The 24,829-nt window shown below is 56.4% G+C and overlaps 1 protein-coding gene across 1 annotated transcript in view; it reads right to left on the bottom strand.

Moving 5' to 3' along the window:
- Positions 1-2,605: 2,605 nt before the first annotated feature.
- Positions 2,606-24,829, bottom strand: part of ZNF469 (zinc finger protein 469) — a 49,503-nt gene continuing 27,279 nt past the window's right edge. Inside the window, exons 4-5 of the mRNA XM_042797729.1 lie at positions 20,106-20,175; positions 2,606-16,127 (exon numbers count right to left, since the gene is read on the bottom strand). Coding sequence (XP_042653663.1) covers positions 3,140-15,940 — 12,801 coding nt within the window. The 5' untranslated portion in view covers positions 15,941-16,127; positions 20,106-20,175 and the 3' untranslated portion in view covers positions 2,606-3,139. The remainder of the gene's footprint in view (positions 16,128-20,105; positions 20,176-24,829) is intronic.

Below are 24,829 nucleotides of genomic sequence, written 5' to 3'. Positions count from 1 at the left end.
AGGATTCTAGCCTGCGGTTAGGAGCTATCTCTCATTGACAGCGTTTAAATGTTATGATTGCAACAGTAATTAAAGAATATAATATGCCGGGCTTTGTGTCAGCCTCCTACCTTCAGACCTCAGCGCTGTGCCGGCAGAGGTCAGCTTGAGGACGAATTGGTGATCACCAAACTGGGCCATCACCATCACCAAGATCATTATCATTACCATCACTATCACAAAATGGTGGTGACCAAACTGGACCGTCACCATTACCATTACCATCACCATCACAAATTGGTGATGACCAAACTGGGCCATCACCGTTACCATCACCATTACCATCACCTTCACAATTTGGGGATGGCCAAACTGGGCCATCACCATCACCATCGCCATCACCATCACCATTACCAATATCATTATCATTACCATCACCATCACAAAATGGTGGTGACCAAACTGGGCCATGACCATTTCCATTACCGTTACCATTACCATTACCATTACCATCACCATCACAAATTGGTGATGACCAACCTGGGCCATTACCATTACCATTACCATTACCATTACCATTACCATTACCATTACCATTACCATTACCATTACCATTAATTACCATTACCATCACCATCACCATTACCGTTACCATCAACATTACCATTACCATTACCATTAGCATCACCATCACTACCACAAAATGGTGGTGACCACACCAGGCTGTCACCATTACCATTAGTATTATCATTACCATCACCATCACAATTTGGTGATGACCAAACTGGGCCATCGCCATCACCATCACCATCACCAAGATCATTATCATTACCATCACTATCACAAGTTGGTGATGACCAAACTGGGCCATTACCATTACCATTACCATTACCATTACCATTACCATTACCATTACCATTACCATTACCATCACCATCACCATCACCATCACCATCACCATCACCACCACAAAATGGTGGTGACCAAACTGGGCCATCACCATTACCACTAGTTTTACCATTACCATCACCATCACAAATTGGTGATGCCCAAGCTGGGCCGTCACCATCGCCAATTGATGATGACCAAACTGGGTCATCACCAGCTGGTGATTACCAAACCGGGCCACCACCATCACCATCACCATCACCATCACGTTGGGCTTTCTTTTCCCCCCAGGACAAGACACTCATGCCATGAGTAGGACTCGGGCAAGATGCAGCGGGGGAGAGGAGCTGCATGAGCATCTTCGCCGTTGAGAAACTCCGCTGCTTTGCAAATGATTGCAAGGTGACGGCAGCAGCACCAACGTCCTCCTGCAGCCACTTTACAGAGGACACCACGAAGAGGTACAGAGCATCCAAATGTCGATTAGAAATGTCATCGTTTGGATAGAGATGTGCGTGGGAGGAGGGGACCGCGGGGTACGGGACACAGCCAGGGAGGACCACCCCACAAACATCACGCAGACAGGGAATTTCTGTGAAAATATTGGAATATATTTGAAAAGATTAATCATGTATGATTTTACAGTACCACCCCATATTTTCATCTCATACTTTATTTAACAATATTAAAGAGGCACTTTAAAAGCACACATACAACATCATAAAACGGCGTTTCCTGCTCTCTCTCTGCTTCTCTGACAAAATATCAAAATAAAAACTTTTGACAGAACACATTGCACCCAAGGTAAATTACCTACAATATTTTTATACAATACAAAGAATTGTAAAGATACATATTAACAGAATAAAGCCTCTTTTTTTTCCTTTTAAATCTAAAACAAAACAAAAATAATAATTGCAGGACAGACGCAAAGTACTCTGACTGTTCATATCACATCAGTGCATTACTTCACCTCCTTGACTTGGGAGTATTTCAATAATATTTTTAATTATCTTCCATGTCCTCGTTTGCACCTGAGATTTCTTTCCGGATTCAAAAGTTCGGTTGTATAACGTGCTCATTTTACGTGACGTAACCTTTTCGACACTATGGAGTACCAGCATACAGGATTTTTTCCCCTAAAGTTGGATTTTTAATTATTATTTATTTTTTTTTTTCCTGCTTCGTTTTTGTTTACAGGTAACGGCTACTTCCTAATGGTTCCCTTTTATTTTTCAATCAAGGAAGTCTGTATTCACATTACAAAAGAAGAATAGCACCAGTAACTGCATAGTAAAAAGCGGATACCTATATAGCCACTAACTCAATACAGTAAGATAGTTTAGAAGTGATACCGTTGAGGGCACTCGGACAGTACTGGTTCGGTGCGGTAAATTGGCACAGTTTTGTCGTTGCGCAAAAAAAACCTCCCCACAAACAAAAAGAAAACACACACACACACAAACCCCCCCCCCCAAAAAAAAAACCCAAAAAAAACAAACAAAAAAAACCAACCCTAAAAAAATCAGAGTTTGTCACAAGTGTCAAGGTGCAGTTTGCTCGCGGTGGCGGCTCTCCTCCGGTTACATCGTCTACAGTGGTCAAAGAGTGGCAGCATCCTCTGAAGGGCCCCGACAGCCCTGGCAGCCCCAGAGCCAATTCGTTATTCTCTTGACGATGTAGAAACAAATTCATAGGGATGGCTGTCAAAATATAGGACACTCGATTCTTAATTTAATTTTTTTTTTTTTTTTTTTTTTTAATTGTATCATCTCTTAGGCCAGCTCCCAATTAAATGAATTGTACGGGATTATTTGTGCAAAATCTTCAAAAAAAAAAAATTTGCTTTCTACAGTGTACTGCACCTTATGAATAAGACGTCTACGGAATGAAGTTCATCTCTTCAAGTACTTTGTACAAAGATAACACAGACACAGACTCAAAAGGGTCTGAGATTTGCAAGTATCCTTATAACCTCAGCACTTCTGCAATAAAGCAATTGCTCTCGACGATTCAGTCTGCCCAAAGCGATTACAATTTCAGTTCATGAAAATCATCAGCAACATCAAAGTTCTAGCATTTGCATGATAAATCAGGTGAATTAAAGTAGATTAGTAGACACAAAGCAAACTATTTCACAGAGGCTGCAGTGCAAGTTCATTTAAGCTAGACAGAGAAATCATGCTACACAAACGAATTTAATGCTTTGATAATTTTTCCCTTGCAAACCCCATGAAAGCAGCTGAGGATCACCATAAGTCACTTCCATAAATTACTCTGAAGTATCTCTTCTTAAAGGAATTTTAAAGCTAGTTAATTTTTGCCCAAAGAGTTGGCTTAGCAGGTTGTTCTGGGACTCGGCGGTGCGGTAGCTGGCCGAGCCGGCCGGCTTGGCACCCCGGGAGGCGCGTGGGCTGTGCAAGGAGCCGCACGGGGATGGCGCTGGCCCCTTGGCCAACACTTGGTGGAGGCTCTTCCCCAGAATGGCCTTCCTGCGTTTCACATCCCCGTTGGCGTGCCGGAGCTCCCCCTTCTTCTGGTTGTAAGTGTCCAGGACCACCTTCTTCAGTTGGGTGCCCGTTTTGGGCTTGGGTACCAGTTTGTTGCAGTGCGTCTCCCTCCTCCCCGGGGAGAGGGCAGAAGCTTCGGCGTTGCCCCAACCGGTGCGTTTGAGCTCGCCGGTGCTCTCGCTCCTCCCCGGGCACGGGGTCCGGGCTTTTTTCTTCTTCCCATCTCCCTCCATGTTCTCCCGGGAGCCGGAGCTGCTCCGGTGGCTCAAGGACTTGTGCTCTTTCCTCCTCTTGGGGTGAAGCTTGCCGGTGGCTTTGCTCGGCTCCACGTGGCCACATCTGGTGGCGTTGCTGGCCGCCTCGCCTCTGGGCTGGTGGCCCGTGGATCTGCTTGGGTTGCCACATTGGTCCTTGCTGTTAGCACTGCTATCCTTAGCCTCGTGCACGGCTTTCTCCCTCCCTGAGATGGGTTGCTGACCCTCCTCGGTGCTGCTGCTGGGGCTGCCCGTGCCAGGAGCAGCCTCGCTGCCGGGCTGGCTACCTGCGGTCTTCTTCTGCAGGACGGAATCTTTGGCAGCCCTGTTCTGCGTGGGCGATGCCGTCTTGTCCTTCAGGGGCAGGGGGTGGTGGGCAGCTTCTGGAGACGTGGCCTTAGACGCGCCTTCCCAAGAAGAGGCGTCACTGGCACTGAGGTTGCCCCACCTGTGGGTCTCCTTGGCTGGTGGAGCCTCTACCTGTGGGGAAGGAAGCTCCGAGACCTTCTTGGCAAGCTGGAGAAATGGGGTCCCGTCCACAGCGTTGGTGGCTCCACTGGGATCTTCCAGGACACCCGCTGTATATTCATCTTTGTTGCCTCCGCTTTTTTTTTTATGGGCATCGGCATAGCCACGTTTCTCGGTCAGGTGTGGAGGAGAGAGTTTTTGGTCTGTGGCCTGGTTACAAGCCAGCCCAGCAAGCTCAATGGTAAACCCGGGTGAGTCCAAGAAAGGAAGTGGTTTCCCATCAAACGCTCCTTTCTCCAGCTCCTCGATAGACAGGGCAGAGATCTGGCCGAGCTCCGGGCTGCTCGCCGCAGCCTGTGGCAGAGACGGGGAGAGGCAGGGTGGTGGAGGCAGGGAGTCAAACTGGGATTTCTCCATCTCTGCCAGGAGGTCGGAGAAGTCACCCACCAGGTCTTCTGTTTTCACGGAAGGTTGGGGTGCGCCCGGGTCACCAGGTGCTGCAGGGAAGGGGTCAGTGGGAGCCTGCAAGTTGGGGCTTGCAGCCTCTACCAGCTGAAGGTCACTGGTGTGGTCCAGGTGGACCGGCGAGCTGCGCGGGAGCGAGCTGCTGTGGTGAGCAACCTTCCTCTTCTTGCTCGGTGGCATGCCCTCCCGGAAAGAACCGTCTTCTCTCACCTTCTCCCTGCCATCCCTGGAGGCAACGCCAGGCCTCATGACCCCTCTGAATTTGAAAGTCTTGTTGCTTCCCGCCAGGTGCTTCTCCATGTGCCGGTCGTACTGCTCTTTCTTGGAGAAGGTGTAGTTGCACATGCTGCAGATGAAGGACTTCTTGATAACGTGCATGACGTCTGCGCAGAGCTCGCAGGCGTACAGGGTGGTGTGCTTGATCTCCTGCTCCTCCACTATGCCGTGCTCCTGGCTGAGGTGGTTTCGAAGCTCTTTGGTCTCCTGGTAGAACATCGGACACTTGTGGCACAAGTAAATCTTCTGTAAACTGTGCACGACTAAGTGCCGCTGGAGCTTAAAGGGTTTGGGAAACTGTTTGCCACAGTGATGACAGTCCCTGGAAGGATCCTTGCAGTCTGGGTGCATGGGGATAGATTTTGGAGTGCCTTCGCTTTTCGCCATGTGCTCTGGAGATGGACTGGCGGGTGCTTTAGAGGAGCTGGGTGCAGGTGGCTTCACCTTGACGCTGCTTTCCAAGGGGTCTTTCATCGCCTTGGCCTCCTGCTCGAGGGGCAGCTCCTTGGGGCTCTTGCTCTCTCGGCTAACTGCGTGCCTGCTGGTGGGGTCCGCGTGCCGGGAGGACCTGCTGGGTTTCCGATACATGATGGTGTTGAGGAAGTGGGTGACAGCGGCGTTGTCCTCACCGAAGCAGGCTGGCAGACCCATCACGGACTTCTGCGCTTGCCCCTTGCGAGCGAACTGGGTGGCGTGCTCCCGGAGATGCTCGTTGTACATCCAGACGTCGGAGATCTCCTTCAGGCACATCCCACAAGCCCACAGACCGGCTTTATTTTTGGCGTGCTTCTCCTTCAGGTGGTCCCTCAGCTGCTCCCGGGAGCTGAATTTGCGCTGGACGCACATGTAGCAGGTAGGCGGAGGGGAAGGGTTATGGGAGAGCTTGTGGAAGTCCAGCTCCCCTAACGTCAGGAACCACTGGAAGCAGACTTTGCATTTGTACTGCTTGTCTTTAGTCTTGATGGTTATCTCACTGCGGTTCTTCCCCGGTTTCCCATCTTCTAGCTTACTTCTGTGCTTGCTGTGCGGGCCCAGCTTTGACTTGAAACTCACAGCGTTGTCCTCCCCATGGCCAGGAAGATCTTCGCAAGGGCTGAAGAAGCACACGTCTCGCATTTTCAGCTTTGCGTTCAGCATCTCGATATCGATGGTGTGAAATTCGGGAGAGTTGGAATCTTCATTAGCCTTGCCATCGTAAGGCTCCTCCGCCAGGTCGGGGGGCTCAGAGCTCGCTTCTCTGAGCGAGCGCTCATCCTCAAGGTCCATCAGAGGCTCAAACATGTCCTCAGCAGAGAGGCTTTCTCCCTCCTTCTCCAGACTCCCCCAGATGTTCAAGCTGGGGACGTTGTCCACTTGGCTGTTTTGGCACAAGAAGGTTAGCATGTTGTCTTCCAGGTCAATGTCCTCCTTCCCTTGATCGGTCTTCTCGCGGTCTGACCTCGGCGGAATGCTTTTAGGTTCTCTGGGGGCAGCATCTCTGCTCTTTGCCTTGCTGCCGTGACACATGTTTAGCATTAAGGCATCGTCAACAGAGATGGTTTCGTATTCGCAGGGGTCCTCCCTGGTGACACAGAAAGAGTTGGTTTCACTGAGGTCAGAAGCTAATCGGATCGTGAAGAGGTCAATGGCACCCGCTGGCTGGAGGTTCGCCTCGGTGACAGGCTTGGGTTTCTTGCTGCGCTTTCCGTACACCCGTGTGCACTTTCTCCGGACAAACTGGTCGTCCCGGGGGAAGAGCTGGGAGAATGTGGAGTCATCATCAAACAAGCTCTGGAGGTCCGAGACGGCCGCGCTCTCCATGCAGTGCTCTCTGCCCGGTGGCACGTCTGCCTTCACCCAGCGCTTTGGCTCTGCGGGAGGAGGGCTGGTCCCCGGCGTGGTCTGCAGACCACCTTGCCCGGGAACCTTTCGGGTGGTTTCTGAATCACGCGTCTCCAGTGACATACCCCCCTCGGCAGGAGTTTTGGGACCCTGAGGTTCACCACTCCGGTTCCCAGCGCCGCTGCCGGCCACGGGACTGCCTCCTGTCTCAGCATCCATCTCCTCAGCGCCACCAGCATCACGATGCTGCTCTTTGCCTACCTGGCCCAATCCTTTCTCCACTTGCTTCACAAACCCGCTAACCCATTTTTTGCAAGCCTGTATGTCTTCCACTCCGTTTGGATTTTCCACCTCCCCAGGACAGGTGACTGTGTCTGTGACTGACTCCTTGCTGACCATCTCCTTTGAAGACACCATCCTGTTGCCCAGATCCTCTGCAAGCTCAGCTGCACAAGGGGACTGTTTAGCTTTTTGAGAGTGCTGGGTTGCATTGGGCCTATTTTGCTCCTCTGTGGAGATGCAACCACCTGGCTCATGCAAGCCTTCCGTGATCCTGGGCAGACTGGAACTCAGGACAGCGGGGGGAGGACCTGCATTCTTCTCCAGCTCACATGGACCATCAGGCTCATTTCTGCTGGGAAATACCTTTGCTTTCCTTCGTCTCACTTTCCTGTTTAGCTTCTTTTCAGAACTGCCGTTCACCTCTCCAAGATCTTTGCTTTGACTCCTTCTGCTCTTTTCTCCTTTCCTGGCTTGCCGTCCCGAGTCCAGCTTCCCAGCTGCTGCCTCACCTGCTCCCCTTGTCTCCGAGCACGGTCCCTTTGCCTTCATCTCCCTCTGCAGAACACGCGTGTGGTGCAGCTCCTGGGACATCTTGAAGGAGATCACGCTGAGGTCGCTGAGCACTCTGCTGACCACTTCTTGCATCTGCTTGCTGGGCTCTTTCTCCAGCTCTGGGCATATTTTCTTGGAGACATGTTCAACGTTGGTGGTCGGTGCCGGTGAGCTGCAGGTTTTGTCTTTGGCCGAAGCCTTCAGGCTCCTCCTGGGCACCTTTTGGGCTGCTTTCGATGTCCTGTCTGCAGGAATCAAAGTGGACCTGGGATTCTTGCTGGGCTGTGGCACACCGCCGTTCTTCACCTGGTGCTTGACAGCTTTGTGCCTGGTCAGGCCAGGCTTGGACCGGAAAGTGGCCGAACAAATGTCACAGGTCACTGGGAGCCCGTTTGGCTTCTTTTCTCTGTGAAGTTCATTTTGGGAAGGATTTGGAGTACTGCTAGGTGTGTTGCCCTCTCCTTGGCCCATATTGTTTAACGCACAACTCCCAGCTTCTCCAGCCCCATGGCTTTTGGGTTTCTCCCCTTCTAAACTCTTTCCTCCGCTCTCTGTGGTTTTGGAAAGACCAGCTCTCACCTCTGCTGCCTCTGAAAACTCGTGGCCATTTAATTCAGCAGGACCAAGATCTCCAATCCTTGAAAGACCTCTGCTCACAGCAGTTGGCACCTGCTGAATAACAAAACCGTTGGACAAAGCCTCTGTTTCACTTTGATGGTGATTTCTATCATCAGAGCAGCTTTCAGGCTTCTTCTCTTGATTCAGGTTTATCTCTCTTTCTCTGATCGGCAGAAGATCTGTTTCGGGTTGGGTTGGGTAATCTTGGGTTTCTGGAGGAATGGAGTTAACGACCGTATCTGTGATGGTGAACGCTTGGTTTTCTTTAAAATGAGAATCTGGCAGCACAGCACCGTCACTTTCGGGTACCTCTTTCCCAACACCCTTTTGGTTGAAAGGCGGTGAGCGGGGAAGAGAGCAGTCCTTCCCGTGTGCTTTCTGGGGACTGTCCATCTCCAAGGCAGAGCCCACCAGACCATCAGTGTGCAGCAGCGTGCAGGGTCTCGCCGTCCCTTCTCTTTCAGGTGGCCCATAGCTACCCAAAACGCCATCGGGGAGGTGACGGTGAGCGTCCTCGGCTGCCTCTATCAGCACGGCCTCGCGGTGATGCAGCGAGAGAGGAAAGGTGGGTGCCCTTTTCCACGTCCCTTGCTCTACCGGGCTTACCGTGGGGTGACAGATACGATGGCTGTTGGCCTCGGGAAGACACCTCTTCATGATGAATGCACTTGGTGCGTTAAGCAGGGATGCACCGTATTTCTCCTCATCCGAGAGCTGAGTGCCGAAGCTGGGGACCTCTCCTCCCTCAGCCCCACCACTTTGCAAGCGTTTGGGGTGAGAAAAATTAGTTGGCAAGGGCAGGCTGGCTGGAGATTCGCCCGTGTAATGACAGCCATTGAGGGACTTCTTCTTGCCATTTCCTTCTCCGGGAACCTTCACACTGACTGTGCCGGCTTTTGCCTCCGGCACTGAGCACTGATCCTGGTGGAGATCCTCCTCCGAGGGGCTGGTGGCGCTTGTGGAAACACTGCAGAGGGGCTGTGCCCCCTGCCCCACCTCATTCCTTTCCAGCCTTTCTGCTGCTGCACTGCCCAGCGTTTCTTTCTCAAGCAAACTACGGCTTAAATGGGATTGCTCATGTTTTTTAAATGCCAAGGTCGCTTTGTTTTTATCTTGCTCCTGCTCTTCCACGAGCTGATCAGCTTTCTTTCCTTGCCCTGGCAGTGGGGTCACCACTGTGTTTTTGAGTGGCGAGAGGTCATTACGCTCTTGGGAAACACCATCTGCACGGATATTAATGTCATTCAGCTCCGCATGTTCATTTGCTAAGTGCTGCAGCTCCGTTACATTATTTTGCAGCTCCGGCTTCGCTAATGTGGATTGTTTTGCATGGTAAGAGCCCATTGCACCGAACGACTCCAGCTGCTCACATCCACCAGAGAAAAGCACAACCTCTTTTGCTGGGGCAGCAACATTTTCCGTGTTGCCTCCACTGGGGACATTCCCCTCCCCTTGGGCAGGGCAGAATGTCCGATTTTCCCCTTCCGAGGCACCACCGCTCTCCTCTTTCTGCTCCGGTTGGATGTGGGTGGTGGCAGGGGGGTGGCTGGGAGCAAGCAGCATGGGGAAGCATGGCATCAACAGCTCCTCCTCGTTGCTCTTCACTGTTCGGGCAACGAAGAGTTGGAGCTGCTGCAGAGGGTTGGCAGCCATCTCCTGGGATGCCAACGTCTGCCGGGAGCCGCAGTCGCTCTCCTTGGGCAGGCTCAGCATATCAAACAGCAGCACTTTTTGCTTGCTGGCTTTGTCGCCGGGTCCGGGGGCTGGGTAGGTGGTGGGGCTTTTCTTCTCCTCTGTTTCTTCCATCGGCGCAGACCCACCACCATCCCCTTTGAAGTCCATGGCGCTTTTAGCCATTTTGGGTGACTCGGGCTTGCTTAAGGGTCTTTCTTCTGCATCTGGGACCTCTTTGATGCGAGGTGAAAAGGTGAGATCCAAGGCTGGGGCGGGACCTTGCTGAAAGCCAAATTCGGCTTTACGGTTTGGAAGATGTGCGTCAAACTTTTCCAGCTCTGCAGCATCAGTGAAGCTTTCATCTGCTTTCCCTGGCACCGGGGAGCTCTCGGCACGACGCTGGCATGGCAGGGATGGCAGGGGATCTTTGGGCGCTTCAGCTGCCTCCAGGGTCTCGGGGAACACGGAGTTGGTGACAACAGGAGGGCTTTTTGCCATGGAGTCTGTGTAAACGGGAGCCTCCGTTTGGTCTGGTGTGTGTGAGCCAGGTAGACTCTTGGAGGAAGACCCGTTTTCCATCTTTCCAGGGTCACTTTCCTCGGCAGCCGCAGCTCCCTGGAGCTGCTCGCCGCTGTCTTTGGAAGAGAAATGGTCCACGGCGAGCGGGGCTGGTGTGCACATCCCTGCCTCCAGTGAGCCCAGTTCCACCGGGCAGGGCCAGGGCTCCCTGGCTCTCTCGTAGTCCCCACGGGCACTCGCGATGGCCGGCTTCTCCCCTCCCAGCCTCTCCCCACCGCAGAGGCTTGAACTGCCCAGCTCGCCTGCCAAAAACAGTCCTTTCTCATGACCCGTCTCTTGCTCGACCGGCAGCGGTGGGAACCGCTCGGCCGCCTGTCCTTGCAGATGGGCAGTGATGTGTTGCTCGGGTTTCTGGAGGGCGACGGATGCCTCGTTGTCCAGCTTGCTGGTTTGCAGTTGGCTTTCCAGCTCTGTGACTAACCGCTTGATCTCCAGCTCATCGTCCGACATGTTGTTCATAAAAGTCACATTATAATCCGTTATCCTGTCTGGCAGCGGCAGGGAGAGTTGGCTGGTGGGGACAGGTCCTTCCTCGGGGAATTTCTTGGCTAGTGGCTTCTCCACTGAAAGGCTGTGGAACTGGGTCATGTCTTCTGGCAGCATCGGAGCCACCTCCTCCATGAGGGACCAGTCTTTCTCTGGCATGAAGGGTGGATACGGTTGCTCGAAGGGCAGTGGCTTGCTGGGGGGATTGCCGGGACAGGCAAACGTTGTCACATAACCATCCTTGCTCGCAGAAACGCTCTCGTACAGCGGTGGATCGAACTCGGTGACGGGAAGCTCTCCAAATATCGAAGAGGAATCAAAGCTGAGAGGGGAGGAGACCTTACCCTGCGGCGTTTCTGCAGTGTAAGGGGAGATGCTGGCATGCTTCTGCTCAAAGGAGCTGGCGTTGATGTCATCCCGGCATAAGTACATGTCATCCATGTGCGAGGAGCCCAAGGCTGGGGGCTTCGAGAAGAGGTTGTCATCGTAGTGACCGGGAAGGCCTTTGGGATCAAAAAATGTGTTGTCGCTGCTGATGTATGGATCGGGCGCCTTGGCAGTGAGCATCATCCCCACTGCATCCCCCCCGTACGGGGCAACCGGTGCGGGATAGTCCTTCCGACCGTCACAGAGCCCGTGTGCCTTCAAGTATTTGATGCCTGCTCCCGAGTAGGCAGCACTCCCATTGCCAGGACTACCTTCGTTGCCGCCGTGGGACGGAGCCAGTAGCTCTTCTGCACGGTACTTCAGCCCATCGCTCGCGAAAGGGCCAAACTGATGCCTCTGGTTGGCCACGCTCAGCTCGGGTGAGTCCTGAGCCTCCAGAGTGGGGTCTCCAGCCTCACCCACGGGCTTTGCTGCTCCTTTGGGCTCCTCTGCCCCCTCCTTACAGGAGAGCCCAAGGGGGCTCCTGTCCGAGATGGCTGTGCTGGGCAGCTGCTTTTCCTGGGGCTGCGCTGACGGCTCCTCCTTTGTACAGTCCATCGCAGCAACTTCTGGTTCAGCACTCGGATGCGGCCCGGAGCCTGTTAGCAAAGGTTTGGCTGAGCCAAACCGCCTGCTCCCCCTGGGAAAGTCCTCTTTGCTCTTCTGGCTCTTCTTCGGGCTCCTTTCCTTGGGAAGGCCAAGAGGAGTCCTCGGCACACGTGCCGGGCTGCCCGAGCGCCTTCTCCTCTGCGTGCCTCCCTTCTCCCTGCCCGAGCTGGCCCCAGCTGTGTGGGGTGGGCTGGTGCCCGTCTCGCTGGGCACGCTACCGCTACGGTTGCTGCTGGTAGATGACTGGCTGCTCCGTCTTCGGACTCGGGCAGCACAGTCCTCTTTCTCAGCATCCTCCTGGCTCGGGACCCCCCCACGCTCCTGTGCCTCCCTTTTCTGACTGTCCCTTTTCCGGCTGTAGCTCCAGGCTGGGTCTTTCTCTTTGACTCTCTCACTTCTTCCCGGGCGTTTCTTGCTAAAGCTGTATTTGGTCCTCCCGATGAATCCCGTGCCACGCTTCTTCCTCCCTCGGAGCTTGCTGCACTCTGCCCCATCATCATCCGAGTCGGAGACGTAGTCGTACTCCCGAAACCTGCCCTCCTTGGCCGCTGGCATCAGCCTCTCGGTGACCTGGGGGAACTGCGCCTGCTTGTTGCTCTTCACCTGCAGTTTGTGGAGCTTGTTCTTCTGCTGCACGATCTTGTGAATGAGCTCCTTGCTCCACGTCCCGCTTCGGGGCTTCCGCTTCTTCATCTCCTTCATGGAGAACCGGGGAGGCTTGGAGCTCTTGGTGGCGACGCCCGGCCCCACCTCGCTCTTCGTCGGAGGCTCCTGGCTGAGCTTCCTGGGATGCTTTTGGCTGGAGGTGGACTTGGAGGAGGTGGTGGCCGGTGGGACACTGTTCTTCCTGCCTGCCCGCAGCCTGGCTGTCCTCTCCGCTCCTGCTGTCCTGGGATCCGGCTCCTGGGCTGCCAACCTCCGCGCCGCCCTCCCCTTGTGAAGGTGCTGCTTTTCTGCCCCTCTCTTTGCCTGCTCCCCCCTCGGGTGGCCATCCTCGTAAAAACAGCCGGGTTTGGGCTGGCCCGCTGCCTTCTCCTCTGCTGCTGCCTGCTTTGATTTGCTCTCTGAGGCCAGGGCTTCCTTCGCCTTGTGGGACATCCCACCGCCGGCTGCCTTCATGCCTGTCAGCTCCTCGTCGGCAAAGACGTCTATGAAGCTGCTGTCGATCTCTGGGTTATCTGACTGGTACCCCAGGCCGTTGAGGGCTTCGGTGATCAGGCTGTCCAGCTTGGCGTCGTCGATGTCCAGGTCCGAGGCAGTGAGCGGCAGGGAGCTGGCGGCGAGGCCGTTGAAGAGGCTGCCCTTCAGAGCATCCTCCTTGCCCTCGCTTTTGCTTTCCCCATCCAGCAAGAAGTCATCGCTCTTGTTTAACGTCAAGAAATGCGCTTGGGGGTCGGGAGAGAGCCCCAAGCTGGGGGGCTTGGGGGGCTCTGGGGGGAGCGCTTTCCGCCCCTCGGCTGCCCGGGGAGCATCCTTGCCCTCTCCCTGGGGAGCGGGATGGGAGGCGCAGAACTGGCGGTGCTGCAGGAAGGAGGAGAGGTTGCTGTAGTTTTGGTCACACTGCTTGCAGGTCAGGAGCACATCCAACTGGTCCAGGCTGGCGTGGCTGAGCGAGCTGGCCAGCAAGTGATGGGAGGAGTACGGCGGTGGAGGCTGCTCCCCATCCAGCCCATCCAAGCATCCTTTAGTCACCTCCACGCCGGGCTGTTTGTGGAACGGGCTCGCCGGGGCACATTTCAGGAGGTTGTCGTCTTTCAGGGTGTCGGGAGGGAAGTGGAAGGACTTGACCGAGTCCGGGGGGTGGTAATGAAGCGAGCTGGAGCTCAGGACGTCGGCGGGGTGGAAGGTTTTGTTGCCGTCCTTGGGGTGGCAGGGGTGCTGGAAGAAGGGAGAGGGGGTCAGCGCTCCGGACATCTGGCTGTCTTCGAAGCCGGGGTTGAGCGGGCTGCTGGACATGGGGGAGAGCGACGAGCAGGTGCTGCTGCAGGTGGGGTTGGGGACAGGGGACGGCAGAGGGGACTCGCAAGGGGACGCAGCCACCAAGGCTGATGGCGGCAGGACCAGCGCTGAGCCCGACGAGCTCCTTGAGGGGGGAGGAGGAGGACCTCCTTGACCCATGCTGTAGAAGAGGGCTTTGCTTCTCGAGTCGCAGGCAGGAGACCCCGGCTCCTTCCCGTTTTCGAAAGAGAAAGCGCCCGTCGAGTTGGGGTCTCCCCTCTGGACCCCGAGGCTCTCTCCTGACAGGAGCTTTTTGCCGTGATACCCCGGAGAGTTACTTACGGGGGGCCCTTTCTGGGCTTTCCCACTCCCCTGCCACTCCGACGTGCCCAGGGGGAAGGGGAGCTTCTGGCTGGTGATCTGTCTCGACAGCTCTAGCCTGTTTTGACTGGGCATTGCAGAAGTGAGGTGTATTTGCTGCCAAGGCATCCTGGCATTTTTCTGCCTGTGCTGCCTCTGCTCGGGGCCAGACTGGCACTCGAATGAGAACTGGTTTCCAACAGGGTTTGAATAAGGTGCTGAATTCTGGTCCATGGGAGAAAACGCCTTAGTGGCACCTTCCCAAGCTTGCACAAGCCTGGGGTGGGTGGGTGCCGTAGTGGGAATGCTGGTCTCGAAAGGCACGGATCCTGCGCTGCCGCTGCCCACGGGGGAACTGCAATAGGCTTTGCTCTGAAAGTGCACTTGGGAGAGAGAGTTTGGTGGCATGTTCCTTCTCAGAGGGCTGCTCTGGGCCAGCAGCCGTGGGCTGGGGACACTGTCTTTCGCTGAGGCTTGCCTCTTACCGACTGGCTTTGGCATACTAGGCGAGTGTAAACTAGACGGAAAAACAGCTTGGTTTTCTTGGAAAGTGCTTGGGTTTTGGTCGATAGCACCAGACGACGAGAGAGCACCATTGGGGTCGGCGGGATGCTCGCTCCTGCCCTTGCAGCACGGCAGCGAGCCGTGGTGCGGGGCCGGCGGCGGCGGCGGGTGCAGGAACGGCGGCGGCGGCGGCGGCAGCGGGGCAGGCAAGCCGTACAGCCTGCCCTCGGGGGACACGCTCTCGTAGGGACCGCCGCTCAGCACCTCCTCTTGCCACTCTCTGGAGGACGAGTGGAAGGCGAAGGCGCCGTGAGGCAGCTGGCAGGCGGCGAGCCCCACGTCCAGGTACTCCTGGCTCCCCGCATCGCTGCGGTACGGCTCCTTCCCCGAGTCGTGCAGCAGCTGGAAGGGGTACTGGCACGGCAGTGCCCCCAGACCGTGGGCACCGGCTTTGCCGCCCTCGGGAAAAGAGCTGGGCTTCTGCACCGAGATCCCGTAGCTAGCACCGGCAAAGTTCTTCTCCGGGGAAGGCCAGGAGTCGGCCCTGTTCGCCTGAAACTCTAAATAATGTAGCTGCCCATTGGTGCCGGGGTTCTTGAGGGGGATGCCAGTGGTGGGGGGCTGCCCTTTGGGGCCGTGGGAGGGAGCGGGCTGTGAGGTATAGTTGGCGGAGGTACGGCCGCCGGCGGCATCGGGGAAGCAGCGACCGAAGCCGAGGTCTTCTTGCCGGAGCTCGGCCTCGCGCTGGGGGATGCTGGGCACATGGAAGCGGTAGCTGCCGGCCACGGGGCCGCGATTCGCCTCCGGCTTCTTCGGGGGGGTCACCTTCTGCTGGGGGTAGGCGATGCCGATGGTGGGGTTCGGCCGGGCGCCAGCGATGCTGAGCCGGTAGAGCTGATGGTGGCCCCGCTCGCCCTTCCCCGAGCGCCGGCTGCGCTCGCGGGCTCGCCCCTTCCCCGGGGGGGACTGGGGGCTGCCCTTGACCTCTCCCCAGGCGCCGTCGTTGCCAAACTTGGGTTTGCGGTGGAGGGATTTGAAGTCGATTTTTCCCGCTTGCTGCGGCCGGATCACGGCTTCCCGCTGGCTGTGGGGCTCCTTCTCCTTGGGGACGGGGAAGGGGGATGTGCCCTCCCCGCCCAGCGCCCTCCCATCCTTCTCCCCGCAGCCTTCAAAGCCAAAGTCCTTGTCGGGGTCTTTGGGGCCGGCCTCAGTATCGCCGATGGTGTAAACATGCTGGGTCTCTCCAGTCATGATACCGAGGAGGGGGGAAAGGCTAGAAAGCCCCGTTTTCCCGTCCCGCTGTGAGCTGCCGTCCCTCCGTCACGGGCATGGTCCTCTGCTGACGGGCACCGGGGCAGTGAGAGGGGCAGCAGCTCCCCGGGGCCGGGGCGGCGCGGGGTCCCGAGCGCCGGCGGGGCTCTGCCGCATCGTTTCAGACCTGAAGAGGAGAAAAGAGAGACCAGGGCGGCCATCAGAAGGGAGGGGGGATTTTTTGGCCCCTTTTCTTGGCGCTGCGGTGGGGAGGGGGATGGAGGAAGAGGCGGCACAACCCGCCCTGCACAGTCCCCGGGGGCGACGCCCTCCAGCTTTTGGCTCTTCTAAGGATGCTCGGAGCGTGTCACCTTTGGCAAAAGCTGCTGAGGGAGGCACTTTTTGCCTCCCGGGGAAGCTATTTCTGGATTACTTCTTAGCAACGTAAGCAGAAAAAGATGACAGAAGAGCTCCACCTACGGATTAGCGGGAAGGGCTGTCAGGCTGGGCTAGGAGAGGCGTCCTGGGAAGGGCTCTGTGTCCCCGTTTCCCCGTGTCCCAATGTCCCTGCTCCCACAGCCGGAGGGACGACGAGGTCGGGCTGTGCAGCAAAAGGCTTTTGCTCCGCCGCAATTCCTCCCCCCCACCCCAGGTGCATCCCTGCAACCTCGCTGCCCCTCCACCAAACCATCGCTCTGAAACCCCCGGAGAAAGGGCTTGAACTTCTGCTGCCTCGGCCTTAACTCAAACACCACCCGCAAATTGCCCTCACAATTTTAGACACTGTTGAGTAAGCGAAAGCATAAAAACTAAGACCTGAATTTACCAGCTGATTTTACAACACGGGACCTGAGGGCCTTAGACGTGAAGCACAAGTCAAGCGCAGACTTTTAAAAGGTACCACCAGGATTTTAGCTGCAGACACAGGTTATATTAAAACGAAGAGTGAACCCTTGTTTTAAAGAGGCTCTTTTTAAAAAGTCCACTGCAAGCAGAAAGGGTTCCTTTCTCCTCCCTCACTAGAAATGCCTCTTTGCTGTCTGCCTCAGGGGGCAAAGGCACAGTACAGCTGGGAGCTGGGGTGGGGGCGACCTGGCTGTAAATAAGCACGAAATTCATTTATTAGTCTTCTCCTGGGTGTAATTCTTACAACCCCCCAGCCCTGTTCGGGGCCCACCCCACGCTGCACAGCCTCGCCATCGCTGCTCAGCAGCGATCTGAGCAGAGAATGCAGAATTTCTGCAAGAAAAAGGGGAGCGATCTGCAGCTATTGGGGGGGGGGGGGTGTGTGGGGTGTCTCTGCAGCGCGCACGGGTCGTCTCTAGGTTCACATCTGATCCTTCACGATGCTGCTACAGCACACGTGCATTAATAATATCACGTCTATCTAGAGACAGCAGAGGCACGGCTGCATCCCCACCCCTCCTTCTGCAAAGACGCTGCGGGCCCTTGCAGGGAGGGGAAGGCAGTGCATTGCGGGGAGAGCCCGGGGCGGGGGGGGGGCTCCCCCCGGGGTCCCCCTCTCTCATTCGAGCTGCCAGGCTTCAATTCCTCCCCAATTTCACACCCTGCTAAGTGAAATGAATCCCGGGCTGATACGGCCCGGGCCCTATCGCGCTCGCTCCCCGCGTGCCGGCCAAGGCTCACACGCGGCCCTTTGGCACGCAGGGGTTTTGCTTGCAAAACAATGCGCCACTTATGCCGCTTCCAGCCACAACTGCGAAGCCTGTTTGCCGGCTGCTTAAATTTGCAAAGGCTCCTTGCCAAGATAAAATACCCAAGGCCAGCGCTCGCTACATTATCACAGTCGTGCTCTTTCAGCCACATAAAGGAGCCTTTTTTTTTTTTTTTTTTTTTGGAAGGAAAGGCTCGTTTGTGTATCCGTAAAGCTGCGGGATTTGCATGGCAAGGGCTGGGGTTTGCTGGTGCACTAGTGCTGAGCGCCAGGAGACACGAACGCCGAGCTCCCGAGCGATGGAGATGGGGAACGCGGAGCCGGTGGCACGCAGGACCGGCCTGTCCCGCTGATGAAAGGGATCCGTGTGCCGTGCTGGGATGCCTGGTAGAGCCTGGCCAGGAGATAGGCACGGATTTACCCCAAGCAAATCACAGACGGCGCATGGGGATAAGGGCAAGGTGTAAATTAGGGCTTTGTTCCCCAAAACCCTGAGGCTTGGTCCCTACGCCGGGGCTTGGGGCTGCCCCATCCCTGCGTGGGGATCCCTCCCGCTGGCTGCACTGCCATCCAGCAACCCTGGGAGCAGCACCGTGCAAGAATTTGGGGTGCCTCAGTGGGGCTCAGCCAGTGCTGCTCCCCGACAGGGCGTTCGATAAGGAGGGTTGGGCACGTTGATTTAAAACCATCTTCCCCAGGCAGCTCCCTGCATCCATCACCGGAGGGTTTACGGATCCAGCCCAAACATAGTTGGCCACTTGTGGGATGGAAAACCCAGAATAAAATGAAAATAGGGACTATTTAATCTTTTTTTTTTTTTTTATATAGGCTCTCAGCCTACTCCTTAGCCTGCCTTCAGGACCAGGCTCCTCTTTGGGTTACCGCTGGCATCGCTTCTTGGGTTTTTATGTTTCAGCTCCTGGAAGAGGAGGTGGAAAGGGATGGGACAGGAGCAAAGGAAGGCTATGCTTTAAAAAAAGCATGTGATATTTATTACCAGGCTGCCTGGCCCCAGGGAGAGCGATGCCCACCTGTAATTTTGTGCCCTGCCGGGTGCTCAGCCCTTTTGCTTATCCCTGGAGCATCCCAAACCTTATTCTTGCAGGGCTGTCCCAGCAGGACACCGGCACCCCCAGCCCTGATAGCATCTCCTTCCCAAGAGAGAAGAGCTGCGAATCCCACCAGCAGGATGCTGAAGCTTTGCATCTCGCCTGGGACATCGTATGGGGACCACACCGCGACGAGCGAGGGGACTGCCACGTCCCCACTGCGGGCAGGGCAGCAGTGGGGGAAACATCTCCCCGGGGCAAAACCCTGCTCTGATGGAGGGAACAAAACGGTCGCGTGAACAGCAAAAAAAAAAAAAAAACAAACCAAAACTCAAAAAATCAACAGCACCCAACAAGAAAACCCCACCAGCTGCTGAAGCAAAGCACGAAGAAAGGGCTGAAATGGTGCTGCTGCCTGTGGAGAGGCATCAGCTCAGCCGAGCATCGCTCCAGGCGGAAGGAAAAACTTGCTGGTGGTGGGGAGCGGAGGGATGGCCTTGCTGGGGGGCCGGGGGGAGCGGGGTTCAGCGCTCAGCTCCCTTGCGTGACCTTGGGTAAGGCAGTTAATCGCGGTGACTCAGCCCTCCATCTGTAAATCAGGCCCGATAACGCTTCCCCTCGCCTATCTGCCCTTTGTATCGTCTGTTGAGATTAGCAGGGCAGGGACTGTTCTTGCTATTTCTATGTACAGTCCCCGGCCCAGCAAAGCCCTGATGGAGCTGGGAGATGCTCAGGGCTGGGTTTAAGGGGCTCCGGTTGGGGTGGGGATCCCGGGGGCCGTGGCTCTGGTCGGGGTTTGGCACGGGTGAGCTCGCAAGCTGCTCCTGCGAGGTGAATAAACCACCCTCCCAGGACGGGGCTGCTCTTATCTGGGTGGGTATCGTGGCCGGAGGCACTGAGGTTTCGGCAACCGCGGCTCAGGGATGGGCGTGGGAGTGGGTGGAAGGGAAAAAAAAAAATCAAGATGCCAGCTGGGTGGCATCACCCAGGAAAACGCCCTTCGCTGCGGCTGGTGGGGGGGCACGTGGGGGTCCCACAAAGAAACCCCCTGGCTCTACAGGCTTCCACGAGAGGCAGGGGCGACTCTGAACACGCTTTGGGTTTTTATCCCCCCCAAAAGGGGCATTTAACCACTGCCTAAAGGATTTAAATCCTACCCAGGTGGGGCGATGCTACCCAGCACCGCTTTGCCTAGGGCTGTGGAAAAATCCCTTCCCCTGGTGAATTGGCCCCTTCTCGAAGCCCAGCACCTCTTTAAACTTTCTGCCTCTCGCAGCTGGGCTACTGCTGGGCCAGAAAAGCAGCCGGGGAGGTCCCTGAGCATCCCTGCAGCTGGGGCTTGGGGGGGCCGGGGGCATCCCCCGAGCCTGTCCGGGATGAAGAGGAGAGCATCTGGCTCCCAAAAATAGCAACCGACCCTGCGCTGTCAGCTGGCCCGTACCTTGGCACCCTCCGCCGCTCAGCTACTGCCGGGACTCACTTTCACCTCCCATGAAATATGAATTTCTTGGCTGCAAAGGAAAGAGAAAAATATGTCAGGAATCTGTGTTTGGCTTGGCTGCCCGCACGGCGGTGCGCCGGGAGCGCTCGGCTGCCAAAAGGAGGGGTTTCCACCCCAAAAAGCCCCGTCGTGGCCACCCCCAGCTGGGTCCCCGTGGGTGGGTGGCTTTGGCCGGGGATGTGGTCATAGGGTGCTGTGGGAGTGAGGAAACTGAGGCACGGGTGGAGATGGGGTCTCGCCTCCCCCTCTCCTGCATCCCAGCTCCAGCTCCTGCATCCCGGTCGTTGGGGCCCTGCAGACCCAACATCTTTCAGGGGCTCATTGTCACCACGGTCAGGATACGGCCCCCCCAGGGGCAGGAAACAGCCTCGCCAGTGTGAGGAGGAGGAGGAGGAGGAAGGGGAGACTGAGAACAGCCAAAGCCCACACCACAGCCCTGGGTGTGCTCTGGGCATTGGCCAGTCTCCAGCAGGTGCCGAGAGCAGCCGTGGGCCTGATCCTGCACCCCACGACGCACCCACGTCCCCCCCCATGCCATCCCTGACCCTCAGTGCACCCACCTCCCACCCGTACCGCGCCGGATCAGGCCATGCTCCTGAAACAGCGCTCGCCTACTTTACACCTTGGGAGTGAGCTGGGAAAAGGGTGCTTTTCCCCAAGTTTGGGAAAAGAGGGAGGAAAATTTTAAGGGATTGCTGTTACCTCCCTGCCAGCCCCAGGTTCAGCCTGGAGTTAACCCACGCTCGCTGCTCCCCAAGAGCGTGTGGGTCATATCCAGACACGCTGAATTAAGCCACTTCCCAGTCAAATAAAGACAAAAGCAGGATGGAGGGACTGGTTCCTGCCTGGGCACGATGAAGCGGGTGGGAGCATCTCACCAGGAGGGATGTGACACCTCCCTTGCCAGCCCCGGTTCCTCACTGTCCCCAAGGACAGAGGTTGGGATTGGGGACCGGTGCTGGCCCCATTCCCTGGAATTGCCCAGGACCAAAGGGGCAGGTTTGGGGATGGACAGAGGCTCTTTCTGAGCAAAACTGGGATGAGGCTGGAGCATCCCTTGGGCAGAACCCACAGCGGGAAGGGTCTGAGTCCTGGTGCCAACAGTTTGAAAAGGACCTTGTCAGGGGCTGGGAAAGATGCTGGAGGCGTGTGCACACAGGCACACACGGTCCTGGATGGTCTGATCTGGCTGTGTCAGGGCAAGAAGTGGGTTCCAGCAGATTTTTCTGGCCTAAGAAGAAGTTGGAAGGTTATTCAGAAAGTTTGTTTCTTGCTCACGATGCTCCCAAACTGATTTTTCTGGATCCGAACAGCTTTGAATTTCCAAGCTGGTGAGAATCCAACTTTTGCTCGGGATCCAGATTTTGCAAACAATCCTAACCCTTCCTCAGCTTATACTGCAAAATAGTGGAGGAGGGCAGGTCCCTGGGCGGGCACGGCCGAGTCTGGCAGCTCCCTGGGCACCCCGTGAGATGTGTGGGGGGGTGTTGGAAGCCGGCGTCTCGGCGCCGTGCCCGGCGTAACCTCCCAAATCTTCGCTCCGCCCGACCCGGAGGTGCTGCGGGAGGAGGTTGGACGTCTGGCAGAGGGGACGCCCCACGGGACACGGCACGGCGGAGGGGGCTGGGGTATGGGGGGAAGAGGAGAAGACATGAGGTACGGCTCAGCCTGGCTTGGAGGTCACCCCAATCCGATGTCTGGGTGGAAAGGGACAGACGGATCAAAGCAAATCCCGTAATTCCCTGGCTGGGCGGTAGCGGGAGCTGGGTGCCCATCAGCTACAGCCACTCGCACCCGTCCCATCCCCAGCTGCGACCCCCAGCATCTGAGTTTTTTCCAAAGGGAAGGGGGTGGCTGGTGACGGAGGTTTAGCTCAGCTTCTCCTCGTCCATCGTGGAGCGGGAAAGGCGGCTGGGATGTGCTTGAGCAGGGCCGGGAGCTGCCGAGGCGAACGGGGCTGGGCTGGAGCAAGGTGAGGGTCAGCTCCCAAACCCCTCCCCGAAGCAAGGAGCTGGCCTGGCTCTGGTGTGTTTTGGCACGGGCGAGAGGAGCCCTTCAAAGCCTCCGCTTCCCTAAAAAACCAGAGGCGTCGGACATCTGAGACCTCCTCTCCTCCTGCTCGCCGAGCCCCGAGACTGCGGCGGGGGTTTAATCTCCCCGGGGAATCAGCAGAGGGGCTGGGCCTGACAGCAACATCTTTGTAGGGCTGTAATAAAGAATGACTTATTTTGACATTTATTTAAGAAATATTAATCTTTCATTTTCCTTCTAAATGCTCCTGTTTGCTAAGGAACTATCTGTTACCTAAGTGCTCCGATAAATCTTCTAAGGTAAAATTACATGTTAGATGCTGCCAGAAGGGTACATTTAAGAATACTTCCTAAATTATCAACTGCATTAATCTTAATTACTTCGGTAAAAGTAGAGTCTGGCATTAGGGTGAACTAAATTGAACGGGTGTTTGTTTGTCTTTATCATATCACATATTTGAGATCATTTAACAGAACGCAGATAAAAGGCGTGCGGGGCAGCAAGGTACAGAGCAGCTGCCTAATGAAAATGATGGCTCCGGATGACAAAAAGCAGACAGGAGAGGACCACAGGAACCCCTGGGGTCCCCGAGGAGGCAGGACCTGCCCAGGGCAGGGTGGCACATGGGCAGAGGAGCGTGGCAAAAAAAATCAAAAAAAAAAAAAAATCAAAATTGACTCCTTAGACACCATTTGGAGTGATAAAAGCAGAAGATTGGAAGGATCGGTGTCCCACTGGGTGCTGGGGGAGGAGTAGGGCTCTGGGTACCAGCACATCCCACGTCACCCCGTGGGCGCCCCGGCAGCCGGCCCGTATCCTGCTGGGGTGCAAACAGACAGAGTGGGCTGCACCGCAGCCCGTGCTCAAGTTTTTTGCCCAAATTTGGCTGCTGTCCTGCTTATTTGGAGAACCGCGGCCTGCCGGAGTGGGCCCCGGCCCCCGCTTTGAGATGAGCTCGGTATTTTAAGGCACAGAAATGAAATTAAGTGTGGGATTAAGTGCTCTCTTTCACTGGGGCCTTGGAGAGGTATTAAATATTGCTGCGACTAAATCTCGCCATCTCCTTAGGTCTGCGTGACCTGGGCAGATTTGTTATCAAAGCGGAGTGAATTTGCATAAGCCAAAAGGGAGGATTTTCCTCTCTCTTGCTTGCTTTTGTTTTAAATTTAATAAAAATTTGTCCATCAACACCCCTATGCATGGGATGCTGAAGGGGAGCTGGTGGAAGAAGGGGAGAAATGATTCTGCGTGCTGCTGGAGATGCGGATAAAAGATGGATTTTGGGGAAGGGGAACCCGGGGGCAACACCTTGACTGTCCCCAGCCCTGGCCGACCCCCTCGGGCATCGCCAGGAGACGGCACGCCGGTGTCCCGTGTCACCATATCCCCCTTGCCACGCTTCCCCAGGATAGGTCCCCGCTCCACATTTCTCTCCTAGCCTCCTGTGACCCCCCCCCTGAAAAAAAGGAAGAAAAAAAGGCAAAAAAGCAAAAAAGCAATGACACCATTCCCAGGCCAATATCACATTTCCTTCCTCCCGGCGGAGCCTGGGTTTGCTCCAAGCTGCCTTCCCCTCCGCTCCCGCTCCCCGTCCTGGTCAAACGGGGACAGGAAACCCGAGAGCAATGAGCACATCCCCGGTATTTTCACCCAAGCCTCATTTAGCTCGTTATCCTTTCGGCATCCTTCTCCTTCCCTTTCACTCAGTGACGCGGCTGCCGGAGCGGCAGCTCGGGGTTGGGGTTGGGGGGGGGGGGGGGGTGGTGTCACAGCAGATGAGAATCTGCCCCACGTTCGTTTGGCCATTTCTGCCTTTGGGCAGCCGGGCGCGCGCAGGCGCACATCGCCGCGTGCAGTTAATTGGGTCCTCGCAATTAGCGCCGTCACCGACGCCGACTGGGGTCGGATGGATGCGCGTCAGCGAGCGCACGAACCCAGCCCTCACCCTCCGGGGTGCTGCGAGCCCCCCATCCATGGGCGAGTGGCCGAGGAAAACCGCTTTCCTCCTGACCGCAGGGATCCCCAGTGACACCAGTCTTGCCGAGCCCCAGAAGACAGACAGACTGACAGGCTGACTGAATCCACCTCCCCGGCGGAGGCTGCAGTGAAATCCCATTATTCCTCCCCAAACTGCCTGGCTTAAAGGGTGCGATGGCCCCAGAGACCCACCCACAGCCGGGTTTCGGCAGATGGAGAGAGCGGCATGTCACCCCAGGGCTTAGACACGAGGGGCACGGGCGGCACAAGGAGTGTGGGTGGCATGAGGACTACGGGTGGCACGAGGAGCATGGATGGCACAAGGAGCACAGGCAGCACAAGGAGCATGGGGGGCACGAGGAGCACGGGTGGCACGAGGAGCATGGGGGGCACAAGGAGCACGGGTGGCACGAGGAGCATGGATGACATGAGGAGCATGGGTGGCACGAGGAGCATGGGTGGCACAAAGAGCATGGGGGGCACGAGGAGCACAAGTGGCACAAGGAGCATGGGGGGCACGAGGAGCACAAGTGGCACGAGGAGCATGGGGGGCACAAGGAGCACGGGTGGCACGAGGAGCATGGGTGGCATGAGATGCACAGGTGTCACAAGGAGAACAGATGTTACAAGGAGCACGGGAGGCACAAGGATGATGG

The sequence above is a fragment of the Tyto alba genome, unplaced genomic scaffold (assembly GCF_018691265.1).
Source record: "Tyto alba isolate M040663 unplaced genomic scaffold, T.alba_DEE_v4.0 Super-Scaffold_26, whole genome shotgun sequence".
Classification (NCBI taxonomy): domain Eukaryota; kingdom Metazoa; phylum Chordata; class Aves; order Strigiformes; family Tytonidae; genus Tyto; species Tyto alba.
This window is presented reverse-complemented; position numbering and strand designations above follow the sequence as displayed.